This window comes from Euleptes europaea, chromosome 11, assembly GCF_029931775.1.
Source record: "Euleptes europaea isolate rEulEur1 chromosome 11, rEulEur1.hap1, whole genome shotgun sequence".
In the NCBI taxonomy this organism is placed as follows: Eukaryota; Metazoa; Chordata; class Lepidosauria; order Squamata; family Sphaerodactylidae; genus Euleptes; species Euleptes europaea.
In genome coordinates, this window is record NC_079322.1 from 56184243 (window position 1) to 56209879 (window position 25637).

Here is a 25637-nt window from a genome sequence, read left to right on the forward strand (position 1 = left end):
ATATAAAAGCACAGATTTGAGAGTTTAGCAAACGCAACTTCACAGAACGTGATAGAGTATTTTCATTACTGACCTTGTGCAATATATAATACACTTTGGGGGGGGGGAGCCCTCTTCCCACTATACAAGGTTGCAAGTGTTTGGACACTAAATCATCAGGACAAAGAGCAAAACAGCCCATTTTCTAGAATCAGTGACCTTCTGCTAATACAAAACCAAGCCGAGACTTCCAGACGGAAACTGCCCCCTCCCTTCCTCAGACTTGTTCTCCAACCTGTGGATCTCTCCCAGGGGAAACAGCTGGCAGATTTTGCTGCTGCTATAGCAACTGTGTCGTCAGTCTGTTGGCTTGGCAACACTGCAGCAGTACAAGATGCAGTTCAGAACGCTCCCAGTATTAACAGGAGAGCACTTTCAGATTAAACTGTAAAGTTACAGCTTTCACTGCACTTTTGCAAATCTAGCAATAAAAAATCCTATGCAATCTTTATTTGCCAGTTCAATCAAATCTTCAGATTCGAAACCTTGCAATGAAGTAAATTCCATTCCCTGCAGAATTGCATCAGATGGATCAAACCTCTGCAGCTGTTTCAACTGCTCAGGTGACAGCCCAGCTCCCATCATTCCTTCTCCTCCGACATGGGGCTCCTTTGAAAGAAGGAAAATAAAACAAGTTATTTAAATTGCTTTCCCGTTCATTCTTATTTAACAGAAAATACAAGCTTTTATTCATATTCTTAAAAGCCAGAGCCCTTATCTGCCACTATGGGCACATCTTTGAAACACTTTTTTTTACTGCAGAAAACCAAGCTCCTTAGGTTTGTTTGCCTTGCTGCATCTTTCTACTCAGAAAAAAATTCCTTTTAGGAAGGCCCAGGCTGCAGGAATTAACATACTGACAGCCCATGGAGACATTCACAAAGGATACATCCCTTCAAGTGCAGCAGCATGAATAAAACGACACAAAGAAAACACTTCAGTACATCTTTATGTACAACAAACACAAACAATTTACATTATGCTAGGGTGGCCATATTGCTCCAGCAAAGCACAGATGGAAGACTGAACATAGGTGCTTAGCTGTTGCAAAGTTGCTGAAGACCAAGAGATGTTTACACCAACACGGGGGAGGGGGGGAAGGCTTTTCAAGGACCTGGGATGTGAACAGACAAGTCCCCACACAAGAAGGAGGAGGAGGAGGAGGAGTTGGTTTTTGTATGCCGACTTTCTCTACCACTTAAGGCAGAATCAAACCGGCTTACAATCACCTTCTCTTCTCCTCCCCACAACACACACCCTGCGAGGTAGGTGGGGCTGAGAGAGCTCTAACAGAGCTGTAACTTGCCCAAAGTCACCCAGCTGGCTTCGTGTGTAGGAGTGGGGAAACAAGTCCAGATCACCAGATTAACCTCCGCCGCTCATGTGGAGGAGTGGGGAATCAAACCCGGTTCTCCAGATCAGATTCCACCGCTCCAAACCACTGCTCTTAATCACTACACCACTAACTGGCAAAGTATTGAGGCTAAGAACCATTTTCACAATCCAAGGGAAAACAAGGCAAAATACTCCACATTTTAATCTCTACTGAATCCTGGACAGCAGCCAGGAACAGAATGCCTGACGATGCTGTGTTCCCCTCCCCACAATAAAAAATGGAAACTGTGGAACATGTGCTCCTGTTTCTCCTAACTGGGATTTGGCAAGTGTCTCTGTCTCTGTCCAGGGAGGAAAAGTCTGTACTTCCTCTGTGCCTCGTTTGAGATCACCAGCAGGTTTTCTGCCTACTTCTTAAGAGGAAGAAACAAACAGGAAGACTGGGTAAGTCAGGGGTGGAAAAAAATGTTTTAAACATGTTAAATTCTTAGGCATTCTTGTCTAAAATTGCTGAAAGTCAGCAATATGTGTTGAGGCACTAACCCAGCACATGCTGCAGTCTAGCAGTTTAGCACTGCTACATTCCAACATCAAATTCCAGGAGTCCAAGTTTTTACCATTTTTACAGCTCTTATAACTACCATGGCCCTGCCACTGCATTTTCACCTGAGTCGTGGTCACGGGGCAATATGTAAAGAGAGTTCCTTCTTTCACTTTAAGGAAGGAGCTTCATACAATACTAATGAGCACTAGCAAAGGTTAAGAGTGAAAACTGGTTCACTTTCAAAAGCATTTTCCTTTGTGCATCCAGCAGCAACATGCATGTTTTCGATACATCTATGTAGTAGACATGCATAATCAGCTTTGCCAAATAGGTTTTTTCCCCCAAATTTGACATTCAAGTACACAGGAAGCTGACTGATGCTGAGTCAGACCATTGGTCTATCCAGGTCAGTACTGTCTACTCCAATTAGCATTTGCTCTCCAGGGTCTCAGAGAGCCAGTGTGGTGTAGTGGTTATGAGCGGCAGACTCTGATCTGGAGAACCAGGTTTGATTCCCCACTCCTCCACATGAAGCCTGCTGGGTGACCTTGGGCTAGTCACTGTTTTCTCTGAACTCTCTCAGCCCCACCTACCTCACAAGGAGAGGAAGGGAAGGTGATTGTAAGCAGCTTGGAGACTCCTTAAAGGTAGTGAAAATCGGGGTATAAAAACCAACTCTTTTTCTTCATATCTTTTTCTTTCTTTCTTCAACTCTTTTTCTTTCATATCTACTACCTTATCCTTTTAACTGGAGATGCTAGGGATTGAACCTGGAATCTTCTGTACACCAAGCAGATGCTCTATCGCTAAGCCACTTTTGTAAATATCAGCCCTGATTTGTGCCCAATTCTTTCAATATGTCTTTTTTCCCTAACAGAAATGTTGTATTGACACTTAGGTGCTGTTAAAATTTAACTAAAAGGAAGCCTGGCACAAAAACAGATAAATTTATCAAGTGTCCGGCAGCACTGTTCCTTCTATGGATGACAATGTACCACTTCAAATACAACATAGCACAGTGTAACACCACATTCAGCATCCTCTGTAGGCATACATGCAAGATAAGCATGATTACAAAAATTACACAAAACCCACTATCAAATTAGAGTTTGCCTCAGCCATGTAATCCCGCAAGATTAAAAACTGAATCACTTTAGCCACCCTGCCAGTGAAGGTCTGGGAAAAGGAAAGTGTAACTAATTAAACTTTCCAAAGTCACACTACTATGTAAAGCATTCTAAATATAACTCTTTACACAATATTACGGTTTCGAGTCATGATTTGGGGAATAGCTTGCACAAACAGGTGGGACAATTAACATTTACATTAGTTAATGACTGCCAAACTGCTAACCCTCAAAGCACCAGCACAGCCTGCTGAACCCTGTACAGGGAAGGGCAATGGAGTAATGGAAGCTCATCAACACAGATGTCTCTCCAGCCCACTCTCTCTGCAGGATCAGCAGGCTGTCCAGACTCAGTTAAGTCAACAGAGACATATTTCACTTCCATCTGCTCCTCCCAGTGCCCTTTTGCAGGGGGCAAACAGGAACTGGGTGACAGGAAAATGTTTAGCAGGCCTCATTTCTGCAGTTTCTCTTGTACTTTGGCAGCTAAAAGGCACACAGCTGAGCCGATGTGTACAATTGAGGGATCAGTTAAAACTTCTTACAGCCAGGCAACTTTCAAAATGCAAAGGTCCCCTTTTAATATAAATCTTCACCTCTTGTTCCTTAAGGAGAGTTAGTGGAATCCCAAAAAGCACTGGGTACTGAAACAGGAACGCTGGATCCCTTCCATACAACAAAGAAAGCTAAGGCTCGAAGGAAGCACCAAACCCACAACTTTCTTGTCTCAAAACCAGCCCAACCTCCCTGGGTAGGGTTGCCAACCTCCAGGTACTAGCTGGAGATCTCCTGTTATGACAACTGATCTCCAGCCAATAAAGATCAGTTTACCTGGAGAAAATGACCGCTTTGCCGATTGGACTCTATAGCATTGAAGTCCCTCCCCTCCCCAAACCCCGCCCTCCTTAGGCTCCACCCCAAATACCTCCCACCAGTTGCAAAGAGGGATCTGGCAGCCCTACCCCTGGGCCATAAAGGTTCTGCAAGACTTTTCTGAGCTTCCAGTCCCTGGTATGTACCCACACACATACATGTGTATAAATACACATACCTTCCCTACCCCGCTGTAAGAAGGTATGGGATTTCTAGCCCGGGCTGCAAATTCTGCGTGCTTTTGTGACATAGTGATTGCAACAATCTTGTAAGATCCATGTTGCCTTGCTGATGCATGTGCTTACTTTAAAACAGCAATTCATATGTTTGTCAAGCTCACACTAGGGGCAGGGAACCCTGTGCCCCAGAGCCCCTCCCCACACAGCCAAACAGCTGGATGGTGGTGGTGGGGAACATACTAGACTGATGTTGCCAGAAACATGGCAATGCCACTTCTGGTCTGCACCAGAAGGGACATCATTGCATCGCCAGTGATGCGGGAGACTCTGATGTTTGGGCAAAACTCTATGGCGAAAATGCCTTCTACCAGAGATTTTTGCCCAAATACCAGAACATCCCAGGGGATGTGATGACATAACTTCCAGTGCGTATCTAATGACGTTGCTGGCAACACTGACAGAGGCCTTTCTTTGCTGCCGGTTGCCACCCCTCGCCGGTTGTCAGGGGGTATCTGGCAGACCTAGCAACTCATTGTGAAGATTTTCCACAAAATTTAAGACAAAATCTCTTCCACTCCCAGCATAAATTACATAGCATCAACATATCTACATACTTTTCATAATTTATTCTGCTTCTGATATTCATGTGTTCAAAGATTTTGGATTTTTAAAAAATCCAAAAAACAGACAGATCTGCAACCATCAAAGTCTTTCACACACACATGGTAGGATCCAATCCAATGTTTTTTTCCCAGTAACCCCCAGAACTAGAAACATACATCCTTCTCAAAAATAGACGGTCAAAAATCTGCATCACTTACCAAATACTGTGCTAGTGCAGTGATCCTGCAAACCCATGACTGAAAAAAACAGACTATCATAAAGGAAACCTGGAACGTACTCTTGGCAACTCTATTCTTTCTCTCAACTATGTTTCCTGCCATAGTCCTTTATATGAGCCTACATACACCAATGATGTATGGAAACTTTAATAAATATTACAGAGCTTTTCTGCCCCTGAGCGATCAATGTTTTAGAACCTCTTAGTCATGATACAATCAGTGTTAATACATGAAAATGTCTGATACAGAATCAGACCATTCGTCTTTCACAGTCAGTATTCAGGTGAGTAGCTGTGTTAGCCTGTAGTAGTGGAACAAAAATTGAGACCAGTAGCACCTTAAAGATCAACGAGATTTTACAGGATATAAGCTTCTGTGAGTCAAAGCTCCCTTCATCAGGTATCTTTGTCAGTATTGTCTACTCTGACTGGCAGCAGCTCTCCAGGGTCTTAGTTGGAGAACTACTACCTGATCCTTTTAAGTGGAGACACCAAAAATTGGACCTGGGACCTTCTGCAACCAAAGTGGATGCCCTACCACGGAGCCACAGCACCTCCCACCTTCATGGATAAAAGGAAAGAAGAAAAACATTATCGGATCTTTCTACTTGCAGCTACCAAGGAACACATCAAGCAAATGGTGCTGTGGATTGTGACACCCCATCCAATAACTTACTATTCTTCCTTCTCTTCCACAATCCATAATCTTGTCATTCAGCAAAAGAAAAGATAATCTTTACAAAATGAGTTATGAATTTTAAAAAGGACCACGTTCTTACCTGTGGCTCAAGCCGGAGGCACGGGAAGGTCTGGAGCGCCCACGCAACTTGCTCCTCGTTTTCTGAAAGTGTAATTGTGCAAGTACTGTATACCAGGATGCCCCCTGGCTTCAGCAGCTGTACTGCCTATGGACAAAATACACACTCATTAGATCATCAGCATTTCATACACAGAACTAAAATGTAGATTGGGAGAAAAGAGTCTCTAAAGCACACCACTGTATCATGTTCATTTAGGCTGGAAGAAAGACCACTTCTCAAGAGCAATCACTCCCAAAGGAGGTTTGTTAGAGGTCCCCTTTATATGGTGGATGTTCCACATGAAGTGAGCCCTTTGGGTTGTACTGATTTGCCAAACTTATTGGGCCTGAATGCAGACTACAGCCAACAATTTCCTTGGCAGCCTATGGTAGAATGGATACAAACTATGTAATGAGGGCCAATCCAAGTGTCAGGTATGAATGTCTTGCCTTGTAGAATCAGCCATATCATGAGCGGCAGCTCTAGGACTTCAGCTTTCATGCATTCAATGGACCTGGCTTATGTTCCAGGAGTTTGTGAACACCACCTTTCATGTTGCAGTGTCTCTTTTGGAGCACCGTAATTAAAGCAGCCTGAAAAAGTTCATCCCAAACAGTTCAAGCTATCACTATCCTTTACCAAATGCAAACGGTGATTAAAATGTGATGATGAGCGATGCTAAACAGTCTGACAGTAGAATCATACAGCTTTGATGTTCTGAAATCGAACCGGATTCCAACAGATATTCTCAGAAAGTGAAACAATAGTTGCATCTTCTTTAGAAAAACCTGTACGTTAAAGCTGTCCGCCATTAAACAAACATCTCAAGTGTTCTGACCTCTTCCCCCCCCCTTTTTTTGGGCTCTGCAGGCTCAATACACAAGAGAAAACAGCTGAATAAATCATGGCTGTTGCTATTCCCAACATCTATCTGAGCACATCATGAAATTAAAGGAAATGTCTTGGGACAAGTCAAAGAGGGCACCAGGCCATCTTCCCACTGGATCTGCCGAAGGACTAATTCAACTCAAGTGGCTTCTTCCTATTCTCTTGATGTAATTTGAGCTGACTTTTGGCAGCCACAGTTAAACTTCCAATGAGCTGGAAATTTTAGTTGAATGTATTATTTTGTCTGACTTGCAAGATAGAGGCATGTCCTCTGTGCTTTTAACTAATATAATTCCCAAGCCTTACAGATGGGATAGGCTAGCAATCCAAATAAATAAATACATTTGTTTAGGTAAGGGTTCAGAAACATACAATTCTCAAAACTTTCTGGTTATATGCTAAAGACAGCCATGCTGTTAAAACAGTAGGAAAGATCAAACCCTATCACAGGACATGAAAGCCTCATTGCAGGAGGAGAAAAAGCCTGAATTTTTACAATTTGGCATGAGTGCCTCGTACTGAGGAGGGGAGTGGACATGTTCATGGAGGAGAGGGCTATTCATGGCTATTAGTAAAAATGGATACTAGTCATGATGCATCCCTATTTTCTCCAGTACCAGAGGAGCATGCCTATTATATTAGGTGCTTTGGAGCACAGGCAAGACAATGCAGCTGCAGTCGTCTTGTTTGTGGGCTTCCTAAAGGCACCTGGTTAGCCACTGTGTGAACAGACTACTGGACTTGATGGACCTTGGTCTGATCCAGCATGGCTGTTTTATGTACTGTTCTTTTTCCAAGACGTGCTGGCTTTTTAAGTAGATGTAGCCTAATTATATCCTACTTTAAATGCTGCCCTCTGCTCAGAAAGAAAAAGCACCTCCTGGCTCCTACTAGCCTGTCACATGTGCCACAAACGAGGCATGCCATAGAAAACATGACCGACTTGCCTGTCCCCAATTCATGCAGTGTGAGAGGTCATGTTGTCCTCACTTGTGTGGGTAGCTAAGAGTTTTCACGTCAACTACTGAAATATTTGTAAAGAGATTAGTCACAGCTTGCAGATGGGGACATTCACAAGACTTTAAAGTAGAACATTACAGAACTTGGGGATCTCCCCAAAGAATGCCAGTGTAATCACCAGATGGTGGTACCAGCCTCATCACAGAGACTTATTTAAGGGCTGCTGAAACTGTAGTTTTCCTTAAAGTCTATGGCATCAAGATGAGACAGATCAAAGATACATCGTACTGTGTGTGTGTGTGGGGGGTGTGTGTGTGTGCTTAGGAATTCTCTACTAGCTTCCAACAACTGCAGCTGAGGTCTAATGAAGAGAGCGGCTAGGCCTCTGTTTTCCAAGGGTGAATTTACAGGTTTGCAACATTCCTCAGGTTGTTTTTTTTATCATTAATACCTACCACTCTGAAGAGCTTGCGCTGCAAGGGCTGATAAGAATTCACTTCCTTTAAAGACCAGGAATAAGCCATATTTGGTCTCTGCCCCATCCCACTACAGGGAGCATCAAGAAGTATTCGATCAAATGACTCTCGTAAAAATGGAGGCCCTCCTGCAAAAAAGAAAAGTCAGCATTTCAGGATTGCAGCCAATTTTTGTTTTACTTAAAAACACACACACACACTTTTTATTATTTGGAAGCTTAACAGAATAACATGTTTACATTGTCTAGACTTGATATCGATCATATGCAATTCATCTCCAACTCCAAAGGCGATCATACTGGCCTTGATTTCAAAGTCTTTAGCAAGTGCAGGCAAATTATCACTATATTTGGACAAAGGAAGCTAAAGTTTCATCAGACCTTTCTGCTGAAGTCAAATGAAGACTTGGTTTATGTGCTGGGATACACGCAAACAACAAACGTGGCATACCAATTGCTGCTGGGGTCCGATGCAGTGAACACCAGCCATTTATAAATTATGTATTTGTAGAAGGGGGAAAATATATAAGAAAAACAAGGGCATTTAAGGGGCAACCCAAAAGGTTTTCTGTGCACCTCCCAGATGTATTGAAATGACAGAAATGACAGCGCACCTTTTTGAAACATATACCTATTCACTATGTGGCAATAGATACAGATAGGATTAAGATACAGAAAGGTAGATAACGGTTTTGCTCACATATTACTGATGAACAGATACTCCAAAAAAGTAGAAAGGGTATATACAGTACTGATGTTGCCCAGGGTTTTTAAGGTTTCAATGATTTTTGTTGAAACTGGCAGTTAACAGCCTTAATAAAGTAGTCCATAAAAATCAAAGTAATTTGGCTTAAGAACGACAGCAAAACTGGTCATTGTTCCCTTCTGAAAACATAACCACCAAAAAGAAAAGAATAATAATGTTACCTTGCCCACATTCTGTCTGGTCAGCAGCAAGTGCCTTAGTACTATCATAGCAAAATGTTTTAATACAATTCAGCTTTAGCAGTGCAGCATTTTGCCTAATCTTCTTGACTTTATCTGCTATCTTGTCCATGGCGATCACCTCCCCCTGAAAAATACATTGAAAATCAAAAAGTATCAATGATTTTAAAAAAGGAAATAATGAAAATCTAGAATGGCAAATTTTTCAATGCACTGTCCAATTCATTTATACCATTTCAAGTAAAGGCCGCGAAGTACCTAAGCAATGAGGTAAACTATTTTGATATATTTCCATTTCACTACAGCTACTGCTCTGCATGAGATACTTGGACACGTGGATCTCAAAACAGGGGACAAACTTTCAATCATTTCATTTATTAATTTTATATATATATAACATATATATATATATATATATATATATATATATATATATATACACACACACACACACACACACACACACACACACACACACACACATACATGTGCGCCTCAGGATTCAAGGAGGGTAACAACAGTATAATAACAATATCAAACAACTGAATAAAAACAAACATTAAGCACAGGGTCATTACTGACCCATGGGGCGAAGTCACCACCTGATGTTTACTAGGCAGACTATGTTTACAGAGTAGTTTGGCTTTGCCTTCTCCAGTCATCTACACTTTACCCCAGCAAGCTGGGTACTCATTTTATCGATCTCGGAAGGATGGAAGACTGAGTCAACTTTGAACCAGCTACCTGAAACCGACTTCTGTTGGGATCGAGCTCAGGTTGTGAGCAGAGCTTTGACTGCAGTACTGCAGCTTACCACTCTGCGCCACGGGGCTCATACCACATTAAGATTATATTAAAATCCAATCTAAAGATGTCCTAAGGAAGTATAAAATCAGCCATGATACCTGCCATCCCTATAATAATTAGCATTTTATAGCTTTTCAGTCTTTAAGGCACTTCATATACATTGTAAGGTCCATTGAAATCAAGAGGTTTCTGCAGAAGGTGTTGAGTATGGTTCAAAGACACATGATACAGCAACCTGGCTGAAGCTAAGCAGGTCTGGATCTGGTCAGTATCTAATCAGATAACCTTCTGGGGAACTTATGTATACCACACCTTCAGTTCTATGAAGGAAAAAAGCAGTAATAATAAACAAATATTTGGAAATGCTTGAATGGGATTTTATCTTGCCTAAGCCCCATGGCGCAGAGTGGTAAGCTGCAGTACTGCAGTCCAAGCTCTGCAACGGAACCAACGGAAGTTGGTTTCAGGTAGCCGGCTCAAGGTTGACTCAGCCTTCCATCCTTCCGAGGTCGGTAAAATGAGTATCCAGCTTGCTGGGGGTAAAGGGAAGATGACTGGGGAAGGCACTGGCAAACCACCCCGTAAACAAAGTCTGCCTAGAAAAAGTCGGGATGTGATGTCACCCCATGGGTCAGGAATGACCTGGTGCTTGCACAGGGTACCTTTACCTTTAAGGAATAGTCTAGCAGTCTGAACGCATCAGACCTTGGAAACTAAGCAGGGTCAGCCATGGTTAGTACTTGGGAAGGAGATCACCAAGGAGTGAATTGTAGTGGTTAAGAATTTCCTAACAGTATCTGGAAGAACCAGGTTTAAATCCCCATTTGTGCCATGGACTCTCGCTGGGTGACCTTGGGCTAGTCACACTTTCTCAGCCTAACCTACCTCACTAGAGGAGAGAAGAATGATGTAAGCTGCTTTGGGTCCCCATTGGGGAGAAGGGCGGGGTATAAATGAATTAATTAATGAATTAAATAAATAAATACCAGGGTTGCTATGCAGACAAAGGCAATGGCAAAATCGCCTCTGCTCTGCTCCTCTGTTGCCTTGAAAACCCCATGAGGGGTCGTCATAAATTGGTTGCGACATGGTGGCACTTAATTATTAAGGAATATATTGCTGTTTTGCATTTCTCAAACAATCTTCTAGTTGAGTTGACAGTATTCAATCTAGTATTTGCTGCATGATGTTACAAATGTAGACATTCTTCACATGGTATATTCCACATGATTGCACTTAGCACAGAAGGCTCTGAGTCCCTTTTTACTCCATAATCCCAGCATCAAAATGACTTTTTAAAAAGTTTAATATTTTGTGTGTATGGGATGGCAGTGTTTATGGGACATAATGATGTGCTTAACTTACCAAACAATGTGTCCATTAAAATAAAGCAAACAGTTGAAAACAAACAGTAACACAATTCGTGGACAAACACCATTAAGTAAATGGTTATTTCTTGTAAATATCATGACTCTGTTTCATGAATTTTTGTGTGTGTACGTTGGTAATTTCTCCACAGTGAAAGGCTGAACACTTCAGTAGGCACTATATGATCACGTCAAGAAGGCTGTCACATATCACAAATTACATGCGTCCATACACACATGACTGGCCACAGCAAATTCTTTCTGCTAATGCATTAAGCATGGCACCCAAGCTGCATGATCTTTCAAACTCCCTTGACATTTTATGTACAAACTTCTTTCTACCAAAACAGCAATATAGCTAAATGCATGTTAACTTGCCTCAAATTGATAAAAATTGGTATATTTTACTTATATATACACAGTTCCTCAGAGGAAGAAATGATGTGGCACACAGAAAAATTATTAATTCTTTTATGCTGCTTTTCTTCCAGGGCAACCAGTTAAACAACATTAATGTTCTACAGTGCAGTGGACTTAGAAGGGTGTGACTGTTTATGACTGCACTGTTAGTAATACTTATAACTGGAGTTGGAAAAGGTACATGAGAAAACTCATTTAAACGCAATGGTGCACAACTCAGTGAGCATAAAACAAATATTCCCTTCCCAAATTCTGAAACTTGCTTCTGAAATACAAATTCTCAATGCCGATACAATATCTGAAGAAGAGAATGTCATGCTTCTCCTTTCCACATCTCCAAAACAACCACATTAGGCAAGAACGCCCTGATGACCATGCCTTAGGGAACATAGCAACATATTTTATTCCAAGATTCAATATACTACAAAAGTAATAATAAACTTTAATTTATATCCCAGGCTCAACAACAACAACAACAACAACAACAACAATGATAATCAACTTTTATTTATAACCCGGGCTCAGGGAGGCTAACATCACAATTAAACGAATATTAAAATACATATAGATCATACATTAGTTAAAACATTAAAAAAACACGGAATATTAAGATACTCTCTAGATCAGTGGTTCCCAAACCTTTTGGGCCACTGCCTGCTTGGTTCCACAAACTCAACCCCAGCGCCCCCTTCCCTCTTAATGCCCCCCTAGGTAATCCCACCGCCCCCAGGGGGTGGTAATGCCCACTTTGGGAACCACCGCTCTACATCAATGGCACCATATTAGTTCCCTACAGGGAGAGCTGTTATGACGGTGGCCACCATCTGGCTTGATCTTGCACTTCATGGGGGAGGAGATGGAGGACAGAACTAACACTAAGGTAGGAACACACATAAGGAGAGGGAGGGGAAAACGTAAGGACTGGTCGATAAAAAGAAAGGGAAAGGGGAATAAGGGAAAGGGAGGGGGAAAGGAGGCCAGCTTCTAGATGATACCATCGCTGCCCTCAAGCCTGGCGGAACATCTCCATCTTGCAGGCCCTGCAGAACTGGAGTAAGTCCCACACAGCATGGGTCTCATTAGACCAGGGGTGTCCAATCTTTTGGTTTCCCTGGGCCAAATTGGAAGAAGAAGAATTGTCTTGGGCCACACATAAAGTACACTAACACTAAAAAAAAAAAAATCACAAAAAAATCTCATAATGTTTTAAGTAAGTTTACGATTTTGTGTTGGGCCACATTCATAGCCATCCTGGGCCACATGCGGCCTGGGGGGCACAGTTTGGACAAGCCTGCATTAGACAGAGAGTTTGGGTAAATGAAAACGTACCAAATCTTGAGGGCCAGAACAAGCAGCAGCAGACTTTGAGGCCACTCTATGAGTATACGAAACCACATCTTACCAAGTCAGATGACTTGCACATTTACCCAGGGTGGTTTCTTTGTTGTTGCCCCCATCTTATGGAATGGCCTGCCTGAGGTCAGGAAGGCTCCCACTCTCCTGGATTTCCGCAAACTATGCAAAACTGAGTTATTCAAGAGGGCTATGCCACACAGGTAATGGTTACACAGTACAAAATGGTTCAGTTACTTGGATAAATTTTTAGGGACCTGTGGTCTATACTACTGCGTATAGCTTGCTGTAAGTAGGATCCTACTATGTAATTTGCATCATTTAACGTGTTAGGTTAATATAATGCTTTGCTTCAGCTCTGTTTTTAGATTTCTGGTTGGTTCCAGAGTGCTACAATTCTAATGTTTTTAACATTGTTTCTTGAATGTCCCATCCTGTTGACTTTGTTGACGTACTCCGTGTAATTTGCTTTGAGTCCCAGTGAGAAAAGCAGACGATAAACAACGTAAATAGGAAATAAACAAACAAAATTATTTACTTTAACTGTGGCAACACACTCTTATGTTCACTTGGGATACCACCCATCTGTCTAGTATCGACTCCAAGGATATTGCAATTTGATTTGAATAGGAGTATGCACAAAAAAACCCTAACCTTTATCTATAACCTGCTAAAACAAGATGATACCCAAGGTTGGTGGACATGAGGAATACAAGACACCCTTTTCATGAACCAACCTAAATTTCTTTCCAAAAGAAATAGCACAATCTACTGGGTTACTCATTTCAACATAACAAGCAAGTACTCACCATTATATCATTAATGTTTGTTTTCATTCTGAAGATCTCAGAGCACAGTACCTTGGTATATTTCAGTTACTTTGATTTTAACGGCATCATTTTTCCTCAGTCAAAGAAAATGAATTGAAAAATCGAATCAAAACTGAGATTCTGCACTAAAAAGATTTGCATTATATTCCTCCTCACAAGCCTGCTGTATCTGTAGTTTTAAAATGCGCCCCCTTGTCTAGTGAAATTGGACCTTTTTGTTCCAAATCTGATTGTGTCAGTTGACTCCAAAAAAATCTATGTTTGGTTCAATAATTCTGCTAAACTGCATAGTGAGACAGTAAATAAGCACTATGTTCAAATATTAATGTTGTGCTACCATGAGTTATCTGTGGAGCTCAGCAAATGAGTGAAACAAGCCGTGCTAATGAACCGTGGGTCAAACTTTCCTCGCTGAGACAGAAAATGTTCACTTCACTTACCTCATCATGCATTAGTGTTGCAAGATGGGTTGTTTTTCCCCCAGGAGCTGCACACATATCCAAAATCTTCTCGCCTGACTGAGGATTTAAAACATAGCTCACAACTGAAGAGGGCAAATTCTAGCAGAAAAAGAGAAGGAATTAAGAACTAGGGAATTCTGAAAGCTATCTGGTTCAATGTGAATATCTCCATTTTGGTTTCATTTCTCCCTTGTGACAAATGAGCCCATGAATCTGGGTCCAGTGACAGAGGGGAGATAGCGGGGTATAGCAGCCCTCCTCCTCCGCCCTCCATCCACTTCCAATGCTGCCACCTTAGTGGCTGTTTCAGTGGCAGGGGAAGCAGAAGCCCCTGCCCACCTCCAGCACTGCTAACTTCGTGCCACCCCTGAAAGCCCCCATAGCCTCTCCCTTGTTCCTGCTTCCTTCTCTCCTTCCCACCCACCAGCTACCCTAGCTTTACTTCCCTCATCCTGGCAGCCTGTACCCAGAAAACTATGGCCTTGTTGTGTAGTATCGGCTGCCAAGCCAGGCCCAGGTGCATTGTGGGGACCTGCAAGGATTTGTGGAGGGCACCTCATTTCCCCCTGTATACCCTTCTCCACACTATTTCCTCTTTCCATCCTCAGGCAACCTCCATATCCGCTCCTTTCCCTGCTTCCTTATCTCCTTCCCACCTACAAACAAACCTATTTTTATCTGCCTCCCACCGGCTCAAGATTGACTCAGCCTTCCATCCTTCCGAGGTCGGTGAAATGAGTACCCAGCTTGCTGGGGGTAAAGGGAAGATGACTGGGGAAGGCACTGGCAAACCACCCCGCAAACAAAGTCTGCCTTGGAAACGTCGGGATGTAACGTCACCCCATGGGTCAGGAATGACCCGGTGCTTGCACAGGGGACCTTTACCTTTTTATCTTCCGCTATGCCTGCCTTTCCTCCTCCATTTTATCCTCACAACCATCTTGTGAGGTAAGTTAGGTTGACAATGAGTACCTGGCCCAAGATCCCCCAGTGAGAACCCAGGGCAGAGCAGTGATTCAAACCTAGGTCTCCCAGATCCTAGCATGAATCTCTAACCACTACACCACACTGACTTTTGTGGTGTGCCTGCTGCTGAACAGTAGCAAACAGCCAGTCCTGGGCGAGTCATGCGGGTTGTGAGATAGCAAGTTGCCTGGTGGTTGTTGGGGGGGCCTGACCTCAGTGAGTCCTCCCTGAAAGCCCAAAACAGCTCTGGAAAAGGCCCTGCTCCCTACCCCTGCCATTTCCTGACAGGAACCAAGGCTAGAAGGCTGGCAATACTGTGTGGCTGCCTAGCAATGGCCATTGAGAACATTTGTTTCCTAAAGCTGCAGGCACTGCCTCTATAATTTGTGGGAGGCGAACCTTTCACCTTTTTTTTTTAGCTTTCATATTTTTCAGCAAACCTTGGGTGTTTTCAGATTTGTAGAAAGATCTGTCTTGTCTGTTCATGGCTCCAGTCTTTGGATTTAAGTATCCACAGATTTGGCCATGTTGAGAATCTATTGGTGATACCTACATTAATTTCCCTTAAAACATATACGCAGAAAAACTGACAGTCATTTAAAAGCAACACATATTTCCTAACAATGTATGTGGTCAAAACATTAAATCAATGGTACTGGGTTAATGGTATGAAACATTAGCAGCACACTGTTCATCAATATATTTTTGATCCCGCTTCTCAAATAGTCACATGATATTTGTTCTTTATCAACACGCTCTTACATGTTTGCTGAAGTTGCCCAGTGGAAAAGTTTATACTATGAGATGTTCAACTATACATAGCCATCACTTGATGCTTTCATCTAAATACGTGCATTCTTCATTGAAACACATTGTGTATGAGCTAACTAGGAGATATGGACATTCTGTCTATAGCAAATAGTGATGGTTTATTCATTTATGCAGGTTACCAGCTAACACTACCAGTGATAAACATGCATATATAGCCCATGACAATTTCTTATTTAAATTCCAGTACAAAGCTGAAATGGAAAAAAAAAATTCATAACCTTATGTTTAAAGTGTGTCAGAATCAATACTAGTTTTGGAGGAAGGACCTAGAAACTAATGTTGTTCCACAGCTGAAAGAACACAACGGAATAATGAGTACAGGAAAGCAGGTTGTGTAAGGGAAGTTTTTTTAAAGGAAATAAAATTTCCAGAACTTCTATTCGTCTTATGAAGAATTTGCCATCAACAAAACAAATTAAACCAAAACAAATGCTTTTTACTGTAAATGAAACCTAGTGTAAATTACAAACATATCTCGCTTGGTAACCTTTACAAAATCAAATTAAAGCTTCTTGTTATAGTGCCTCGCTTCTTAGAAAGCAAAAGTCATTAGAATTTTTGTTTCAGAAGCCAGAATTACTTTGGCTCTGTAAGACCAAGAAATATTGAGCTGCTAGTTCTGTCTACACCTCAGTTTACCTGGACAGCCTGGATTTAAGCCAATTAAGACACATTCAAGTCCATGGGACTTGGTCACTGTACAGCCATCTAAACTGGGCTGTGGCAACCATATGTTTTATAAAAAAAGTTCTGCCAACTGCCATCATAGAAGAGAAGCAACAATAAGTACTATCCCCCCCAAAGATGCTACTTTGCTTATAACTAAACCTAGTATAGGATTTGGCTTATTTATTTACTATAAAGAAAGAAAAATGTTAAGATTCTATGTTAGCGAGATGACTCTAAAGGCTGCTACATATTATGTATCTACCCACACAGGAGAAAACAGAAACTATGTGCCATGTACACTGCCATTCTTTAAGAATTTAAGCATCTATGGCACCATAAGTTTATACTACAGGAAACAGCAAAAAATACACAGCCGTGCTGTTTCATTGCTTCATTGAATACCCTGTGTGTAGAAAACAATGTTATGTTTCACAGCAAATGAACCAGAAACAGTTCTCCCCTTGCAAGTCAAATATAACATTCTTACATTCAGATTTGCACTATAAGACACATTTATTTGAAGGTTTCAATGATTTTGAGGGACTGACCTACATGGGTTAGGGTCACAGAAAGCCCAATCCTATGGATTTGTACTCAAGAGTAGATCACACAGAGTGCAATGGGGATTATTTACAGGACATAGGACTGCAGCTTAATTTCCAAAAAAACTACAGCTATATTTAATAATTGCTTACCTGCAAAAATATACAACTGGATAGCACATTGTCAAACGAAGGACTAAGGTAGATCGGCTCTATTATTTTTACTCCCAACCCTCTGAAAGGCACAAAACTCATTGTTAAAATTGTGGGTCTACATTTTTGGAGCTATATTATGTTATTGTAAAATGTCCTTATTCTAACATTCTTTTAAAAAGGTGTGACACAGTATCAATACTACCACATAATATAAGCCCACAATTAATTCTAATTTTATATTTGTGATCATAACTAGAAGAATTTCATAAATCAGCATAAACTTGTATTCATCTGTGTGTAACAGCTGAGCAATTTCTTAGGTATATATAACAGTACACTTTTTTCTACTTTAGAACAATGACAGTGCAATCTTAAACACAGTTAAATCCTAAATTCCTTGAAGTCAGTGAAATTAGAACTCTGCTTAGGATTGCCCTACTAAGAGGTACTGTACTCATTATAAATAGTTAAAATCATCGGTTTTCAGCCCTCTGAGGAAATTCTCTGCAGCCCATTCCTACAGTGGTGCCGAGTTGTTTTCTGTTGTCCCAAAAGGTCGGACCAGAACCAACGGGTTGAAATTAAATCAAAACAGTTTCCGTCTTGACATAAAGAAGAATTTTCTAACAGTTAGAGCAGTTCCTCAGTGGAACAGTCTTCCTCGGGAGGTGGTAAGCTTTCCTTCCATGGAGGTTTTTAAGAAGAGGTTAGATGGCCATCTGTCAGCAATGCTGATTCTGTGACCTTAGACAGATGATGAGAGGGAAGGCATCTTGGCCATTTTCTGGTCACTGGGGGTGTGGGGGGGGGAGGTAGCTGTGAATGTCCTGCATTGTGCAGGGGGTTGGACTAGATGACCCAACTCTATGAGTCTATGATTTTATGAATGAGGGAACAACTAAGTCTCCATTCCTGATAATGTTGCATTGTACAAGGCCCTGAAGCACAGCTGCTTCACGCACCATCAGAGTAATAATGAAAATCCCTGAGTCAAATAGGAGCTGTACCATTGGCTCCTCCCAACTACACCACCGAATGCCCCAGTTTCCGGAAAAGAAGTTCTAGGGCACTTAGGAGCAATAACACAATTTTCTTTCATACAAGCTAGGGCTTCTCATGTCGTTAAAACAAAGAGAGAGAGAGAAAAGGATACACTGTGGGTTCAGAAAGAAAGATAGCAAACAACAGAGTGGAGAGAGATGTAAGCAGATTAAATGGAGAGAAATGCACAAGACAGTCCTATGTTACAGATGGAGAAAAGGGACCATGCCACATTGGAAAAGTCAGTAAACATAGAGTGCATTTAAATGCTTTTCCATGGTTAATGTAGGGATGTGGTTTGCATGAGTTAATAGAAGTGTAAAAGCAGCACTGTAAGTAACTTCAGTTGCGTACTGACAAATACAACTTAAAATGTAAGTGACAAATAACCGCTGTCAGCAAAAATGGATGCTATACTTTGGGTAAAGCAGGTAGGCTGCAATCCTGAAGGGGAGTGCAAAACTCCATAGGAGCTGGTGTGACCCCGCGTCGGCGTTGGTGCCACTTTACACCAGCGTGGGGGAGGCATTCCCGGGCCGTTCAGGGGGTGGGGCAGAGCTGCCTTTGGGCAGCTTCCTAACCCTGATCACCCTGGGAATGCCCCCTTGAGCTGTAGCGTAGCTGCACCACCTTTTATGGTGGCGCAGCCTCATCTTGTTCAATGGGCATTTCCCCCCTTTTTTGTTTTTAATTATTTTAAACCTCTTTTTCCCTCTGCCGTGGCCAGGAAGCCTCAGAGGAGGCGGCACGGCTGCACCGCTCCCGGCCACTGCCTAAATGCCCCCCCCTTTCAGGATTGGGCTGCTCATCTTCATTTTTACTTACTTCAATGGGCCATTAGAATTAAAAATGTCATTGCGGCTCACTTCAGAAATCCCATTTCCGAGGAAAACTTTGGTTCCCAGAAATTCTTTGGCTCCTCTTTTACATTTTCCTTCAATATCAGAGTATACAGAAACCGCATCACCAGCTTTCATAACTGGGGAGAGAAAGGAGAGAACATTTCTGATTATATTTTACTTGGCATGAGAACACTGGTCAAATCATTAGGGACATCTGCTAGGACATGCACTCCAGCCCTATGTACTTTCAAGAAAATATTTCAGGTCAGGACTAGCTCTTGAACATGGCTATTCCACACGCACTTGGCAGCATTTCCTATGACTTGAAGCACATCCCAATCTTTCAACACAGTCAAAAAAAATAACAACAACATTCCAATGTTCAATCTATAAAAGACACATTTTAATATGAAGTTGCTTATATTGGGAGATCTGGGGTGGAAAGAGAAAATAAGTAGCAGGAACTTATGTCTGTCTTTTCTTTAGAATGTACAGAACAAAATAATTTATTTTGTTTCAAAATATAATCCTTAACACAAACTTCTAAGGCTTTAACTTCATCATTTAAATCTTCCTGATCTGAGGCATAGCTTCTCACAACTGCCTGAATCATAAGGACATAACAGCAGTCAACCCTTTTAAGGTTTTTTTTTCCAGAAACAAACAAATAAATGTTTTAACCTTCCATGACAAAAAACTTGCATAACAAACTAAAGTCATAAATGTTCACAGTCCTGTATATTCCCCAGCAGGCCTTCTACAATGGAACTAAACAATACAGTGGTAACAATTACTTGAAACAGCCCTGAAATTTAATGCTTCACAACTTCTACCTCACCAAGCAATATGCTGCCCAGTCGACAGTCATTAAGACTGCCTGTGCTGCAGTCTTGGGGTAGCATTATTGGGGGTAGGGGTGTGAAGCAGTCAGCCAGACCCCAAACTTGGCTGCTAGGCTACATTTGGCCTGGTGGAGTATATCTAAGGAAGCGGCCTGATCTAAGAAAGACAACACTGTAAAAGAAGAGGGGGGAAACTCATGAAAGAAGAGTCCTGAGCTGAACAATGGGTATAGTGGTGATGTAGTAAAGGTTTTGTTTTTGGTGATTTGGAATGTAAATCACCACTTTTGAAAGAGCAACCTAAAAATGACACTGGAAATGTTAAAAAGTAAACCTCAGTAAAACTTGGTGCTGCACTAAAAAAAAGAGATGTATGTACAAAAGGTGAATATTAAAAGAGAAAGTAACTTTCAACTGTGTGTTTTTCCCCCTGTTATCCTACAGAAAGAAGAAATCCTTACATTTTGAAGTGGATATAATTCCAGGGGCATACACATGTGCTCCTCGAAGTACTGCATTCCCACATTGGGCCCCAACAATTACTTGATTTGTCAATTCTTGCAGATCCTTTCTGGGGAGGAAAAGATGTTTAATGAAGGACAATGTAGTAATGGTTTGGATGAAAATTAAACGCCATTCATGGGGCCAGGATACAAAATAAATTTGATACGTAGGGCCACGCAATTTGCCAACTCACTAGCTCATCTGAGCTGGACAACAACCGCCCTTGCATTCTCTGCTATCTCTCTGCACCATCCACTCTGCTGTCCAGATCCACTTCACTCACTACTGCCCCCGCTACCCACCCTTTTTGCTTCCACTGCACTTCCTTGGTGTGATCTTTCTGGCCACTACTGCTTTTAAGCGGAGAAACAGTTGCACACTCTGTCTCACTCTCAAGTTGTATATTCAAAAAACTGAAAGGGAGTTTCGTAAAACTAAGGCCCTCTTTAAAAACAAAAATGAAAATACGCAGCATTTAAAGGAAAGTAAACTCTGCTGGTAGTTATGTTATTATGGTGAATTATCATTGGCGTACTGAAGATGAAATATTATAACTAAAATCTATAACATTAACATTCTAAAAACCACAAACCTGGGTCCAATGTTAGGAATAAGTAAAACGTCAGGAAGTTCTGGATGAACAAGAAATGGAACACTAAAACCTTTATATTGCTAAAAGTTAAAAGAGACAAAAGTATATCACTTAAATATGTTTAATAACAAGTAGCTTGTAGTATAAGAAGCATTCTATTTTTCATCATTAGAAAAGTCTAGAAAAAAAACAAATAAATAATTTAAAAGGAATCTACAGCACTAGAGCCATTTTGTTGTTCATTAAGTATTCATGTTTTTACTTGGTACAGATATTTATGCTCAGAATACATTACTGTATTTTTCGCTCCATAAGACGCACTTTTTTCCTCCTCAAAAGTGAGGGGAAATGTCTGTGCGTCTTATGGAGTGAATGTGCATCTTATGGACCCTAGCCCAGTCCATCCAGGACTCCCAGAGCCAGGCGGAGGGACCCCCTCCCCTCCCACCAGCCGGCTGGGCGCGCTGGAACGATGCGAGCCAGCGTTCCCCGCCCCGATGGCCAGCTGGGAGGCGGGCGGGGCGCACAGAGCCGGCTGGGCGGCTGGAACGACGAGAGCCAGTGTTCCCTGCCCCGACTGCCAGCTGGGAGGCGGGCGGGGCACACAGAGGTGGGCGCGTCGGGAGGGTGCGAGCCAGCGTTCCCCGCCCCGACGGCCAGCTGGGAGGCGGGCGGGGTGCACAGAGCTGGCTGGGCGCACTGGAACAACGCGAGCTGGCGTTCCCCGCCCCGACGGCCAGCTGGGAGGCGAGCGGGCCCGCACAGAGCCCGCTGGGCGCGTCAGGACGGCGCAAGCCAGCGTTCCCCGATCCAACAGCCGGGGGGGGGGTGGGGCATCTTATGGTCAGGTGCGTCTTATGGAGCAAAAAATACAGTATACTGCCCAAATACTAATGAATATTTATAATTGCTACAGTGTATACCATTGACAGAATTAATTTCGGAACTAAAATGTAACTGATGTTACTATGTACACAGATTCCCGCCCCCCCCCCCCTTCCTGGAATCACCAATATCTCTGAAGATATTACCAATTCGCTTCGGTATGTTACTAGTGATCACAGAAAAAAGCCACAGCTTTACATCTTCATGTGGGATCAGATTCAGTGACAGGGATATATGCAACTCAAATGCATGGAATGTGATGGGGTGGACATGACGGGGTCCGGCAATTCAAATGCACAGAAAAAGAACCTTTAGAGCTCTTCTCAGACTGAAGGTGGAGGGGTCACATGTTTGAATGTTATTATTAAACACCACCTGCAGCAGAAAGGTTGTTACTCCAGACTTCAAATATAAATTCTTACTTTTGGCCTACTTCTATTTTTTATTATCATCTACCATCTTTTTCATTTTACATGGTCTTTTGTTTGCTAGTATCATACCTCCCTTGATTTACAGTTAAACTCTTCTAAGTTCACTGGTGTCAATAGGTTTAGGATTATACTACTAGTGGCTTAACTGATTGATAGACAGACTGAGGGACTGCACAGACCTTGTGGATCTCTTCAGACAGCCGACTTCTTATGTGTTCCACAGATGCTAAGTGAGTGTTCACTCGGACAGTTGTGAAAGCTGGTGGGTGAGACAAATTATTTAATAGACGTTCATATTTCCTCTCAGCTTCCAAGGGACCCACAGCAGATATGAGCTTAAAATAAAAGCACACGAACAAAATACATCAGTTTAGAAATACTATGCTGTAATTATATTGTGATTCCAGCGACAGATTTAATTCAAGCTACAATTCAGTTAAACCTAGGACTTCAACTGGATAAGCATTCAAGTAATCTGTTTTAACCAACTGATGAGCAACAGCCTGAATGGTAAAATTAATTTAGAGGCTGGAGAAAAGCAAGTTTAGTTTCACGAGTTTCAAAAGTGCATTCTTTTGTTTTACTTTGAAATATACTATAAATAATCATTCTCCATCAGGGTATGAGGATAGCAAAAGTTAGAAGTTAAATAAATATTCACAATCTTTTTATTAATGTCTTCAGTTCCAGAAACATAGAAAATGTGAATGAAAATTCGCTTCTCTATATTTTTAAAAAATAAGAGATCTTACCCGGCTGATATTTTACAGCTGCCAATATAGTCCTGGCAACAAACAACACATATAGTGTTACTGTTTCAAATGTCCCTGCATTAGTATGGCTTTGCATATTCTTTTTTACTATCCTCATTTACTATCCATAATTTTCCTTTAAACATAATTACAACCACAAAGCAACGTTCAACAGAGGTGTGCTATTATTGTAGCATGCCTTCACATAACAGATGAAAGTTTCCTCCCCTCCCCATTTAAAAAGTACTCCGACAACCTACGTATAAAACGTCAAATTATCTTTTTATGGAGGCAGTAGGTGAATCAAGAAAAATAATTATTTTATATAGCACTTTTAACACATACCTCATCATTTTTAAATGTGGCATGCAGATATTCTTCAACCTCTGGTCTCAGTTTGATTTTGTGGAAAACAGACATAGTCCCAATCGTCTAGTATTTTCTCTGGAAAACATCTGTAATAAACAATATTTTAAGGTGTCTTTCATTACATATTTGGACATGCATAATTTATAATCAATCACAAACTCTGAAGGATCATTTAATTTCTTTTTTCCTGTATTGCCACAGGTGGTGGTGGTACAAAGTGCCAAGTAGCAGCCAACTTAAGGCGACCTCGTAGGGGTCTTAACGTTCTGCACAGCGCATTGCTTCTGCACAGCGCCCCTGGATTTCCTTGGTAGCCTCCCATCCAAGTAGGGATTCCAGGTCCCTCTTTGGTGGGAGGTTTTTGGGGCGGAGCCTGAGGGGGCAGGGTTTGGGGAGGGGAGGGACTTCAATGCCATAGAGTCCAATTGCCAAAGAGGCCATTTTCTCCAGGTGAACTGATCTCTGTCTGCTGGAGATCAGTTATAATAGCAGGAGATCTCCAGCTAGTACCTGGAGGTTTTCAACCCTACATCCAAGTACTAAACCGGGCTGACCCTGCTTAGCTGCTGAGATCAGACAAGATCAGGCTAGCCTGGGCCCTCCAGGTCACAGTTGTCACAGAGTACTAATATAGCACGAAGCCAGCTCAACAGTGATAAAATGAAGGATGCCTTTTTTAACATCAATTTTAACTACTATCAAAGCCCCAAATTATGTGAGTTTAGAGTAACAGGTACACTTCCTGTTGTTATATTATGCAATTCAATTATATAGTATGTAACGTAAGGGGTTATTTAATAAAAAAAGCCCCCTAAAAGTATACAGCATCATCTGGTATCATGTTCCCATGCAACAGCTTTGATCTTCCCAGCAGCTCTGGGATGGGCCACATATACGGCTCACTCCAAAACAGCTTCCCCCCACCCCCCCGCAGTGCCTGCCCCATGCCTGTGGAACAGCCTCCTAGGGTCAAGGTGACTTCTACCATCCTGGCTTCCTGATGAGGTTATAAAACAAAAATATGCCACAGAGGTTTTGGGATAGCCAGTCTGGTCTAAAGGGAACATGTGCAAAAAGTGATTTTAAGGTGATGGCTTGTAAAGTGGATTTATGTATTTTACTTCTTTTTTAATTATGTGATTTGATGCCTCTTACTGTCTTTTATTTTACTGTTACCAAACCCAGCTTCTGACGGGCAGCCCACTCCTGAAGGGGAGGGGAAGTAGCTAGCTGCTGTCCGGGCGCAGTACAGCTGAGCCGCCTCCTCAGAGGCTTCCCAGCTGGAAAATAGAAACCCGTGAAACTCCTCCATGGTACCGATGTAAGTGCCCTTGTGCCAGTATCCTTGCCACTTTATTACTGCGCAAAGTGGCACTGATGCCAGCACAGGGTTATTCCACCTCCTATGGCGCTTCACCCTCCCTCTTAAGGATTGCACGGTTAGTCAGGAATTACCTCATAATTAGGTTTGCTGGAAACAAACTTTAAAGGGGGCGGACCAAATAGATACTCCAAGCCCCACTTCTCAGAATCCCATCACCAAAGATGCTGTTCACCCACTACCTTGTTTTACCTCTGGACCGGCAATCAGAAGCACATGAAACTTCTCAGTAATTGAGGTTCCCAACTGCAGATTTCTAACCCAACGGCTGAAGTTTTGCAATGGCAAGCGTGTTTAAAGTCGGCATATTAAGTACAGCAACTGATGGGCTAAAATTACGTTCTAACTTGCAAATGTCCAAGATAAAAATACATCTTTTAGAATGTAATCTTTTTTATTGATGCAGTCAAAGGCTTCAGAAAGCGGGGCTGAACAACTATCCTCAAAAGGGCATAATCAAGTTTCTTTTCTGGGAAATGAAAGGAAATAGGAGTCATATACTCAATACCTATAAAATTGTGACCAGCTGTCACCAGACTTTATTTTCAAAATCTTTTATATTTTTCAGCAGCCAGGAATGTCAGCCCTGGG

General features: G+C 42.0%; 1 protein-coding gene across 1 annotated transcript; it reads right to left on the reverse strand.

Annotated features, from left to right (window-relative positions):
* Positions 1-441: 441 nt before the first annotated feature.
* NSUN6 (NOP2/Sun RNA methyltransferase 6) lies at positions 442-23760 on the reverse strand. The gene is made up of 11 exons (XM_056857623.1): positions 23642-23760; positions 22724-22879; positions 21229-21308; positions 20594-20703; positions 19274-19427; positions 17405-17486; positions 14223-14342; positions 8988-9132; positions 8041-8189; positions 5717-5842; positions 442-648 (listed from the first exon to the last, which is right to left on the reverse strand). The coding sequence occupies exons 1-11, from the start codon at positions 23714-23716 to the stop codon at positions 442-444; spliced, it is 1404 nt and encodes a 467-aa protein (XP_056713601.1). The 5' UTR covers positions 23717-23760.
* Positions 23761-25637: the final 1877 nt, after the last annotated feature.

Bases quoted from the DNA above. Each gene is read 5' to 3' on its own strand.
- NSUN6 (XM_056857623.1), bottom strand. From the start codon at position 23,716: ATGTCTGTTTTCCACAAAATCAAACTGAGACCAGAGGTTGAAGAATAT. The intron at 21,309-22,723 runs GTCTGTGCAGTC...TTTAACTTTTAG, and splicing joins TGTCTGAAGAGATCCACAAG to CAATATAAAGGTTTTAGTGT. The intron at 19,428-20,593 runs GTAAGGATTTCT...TTCTCTCCCCAG, and splicing joins AATTATATCCACTTCAAAAT to TTATGAAAGCTGGTGATGCG.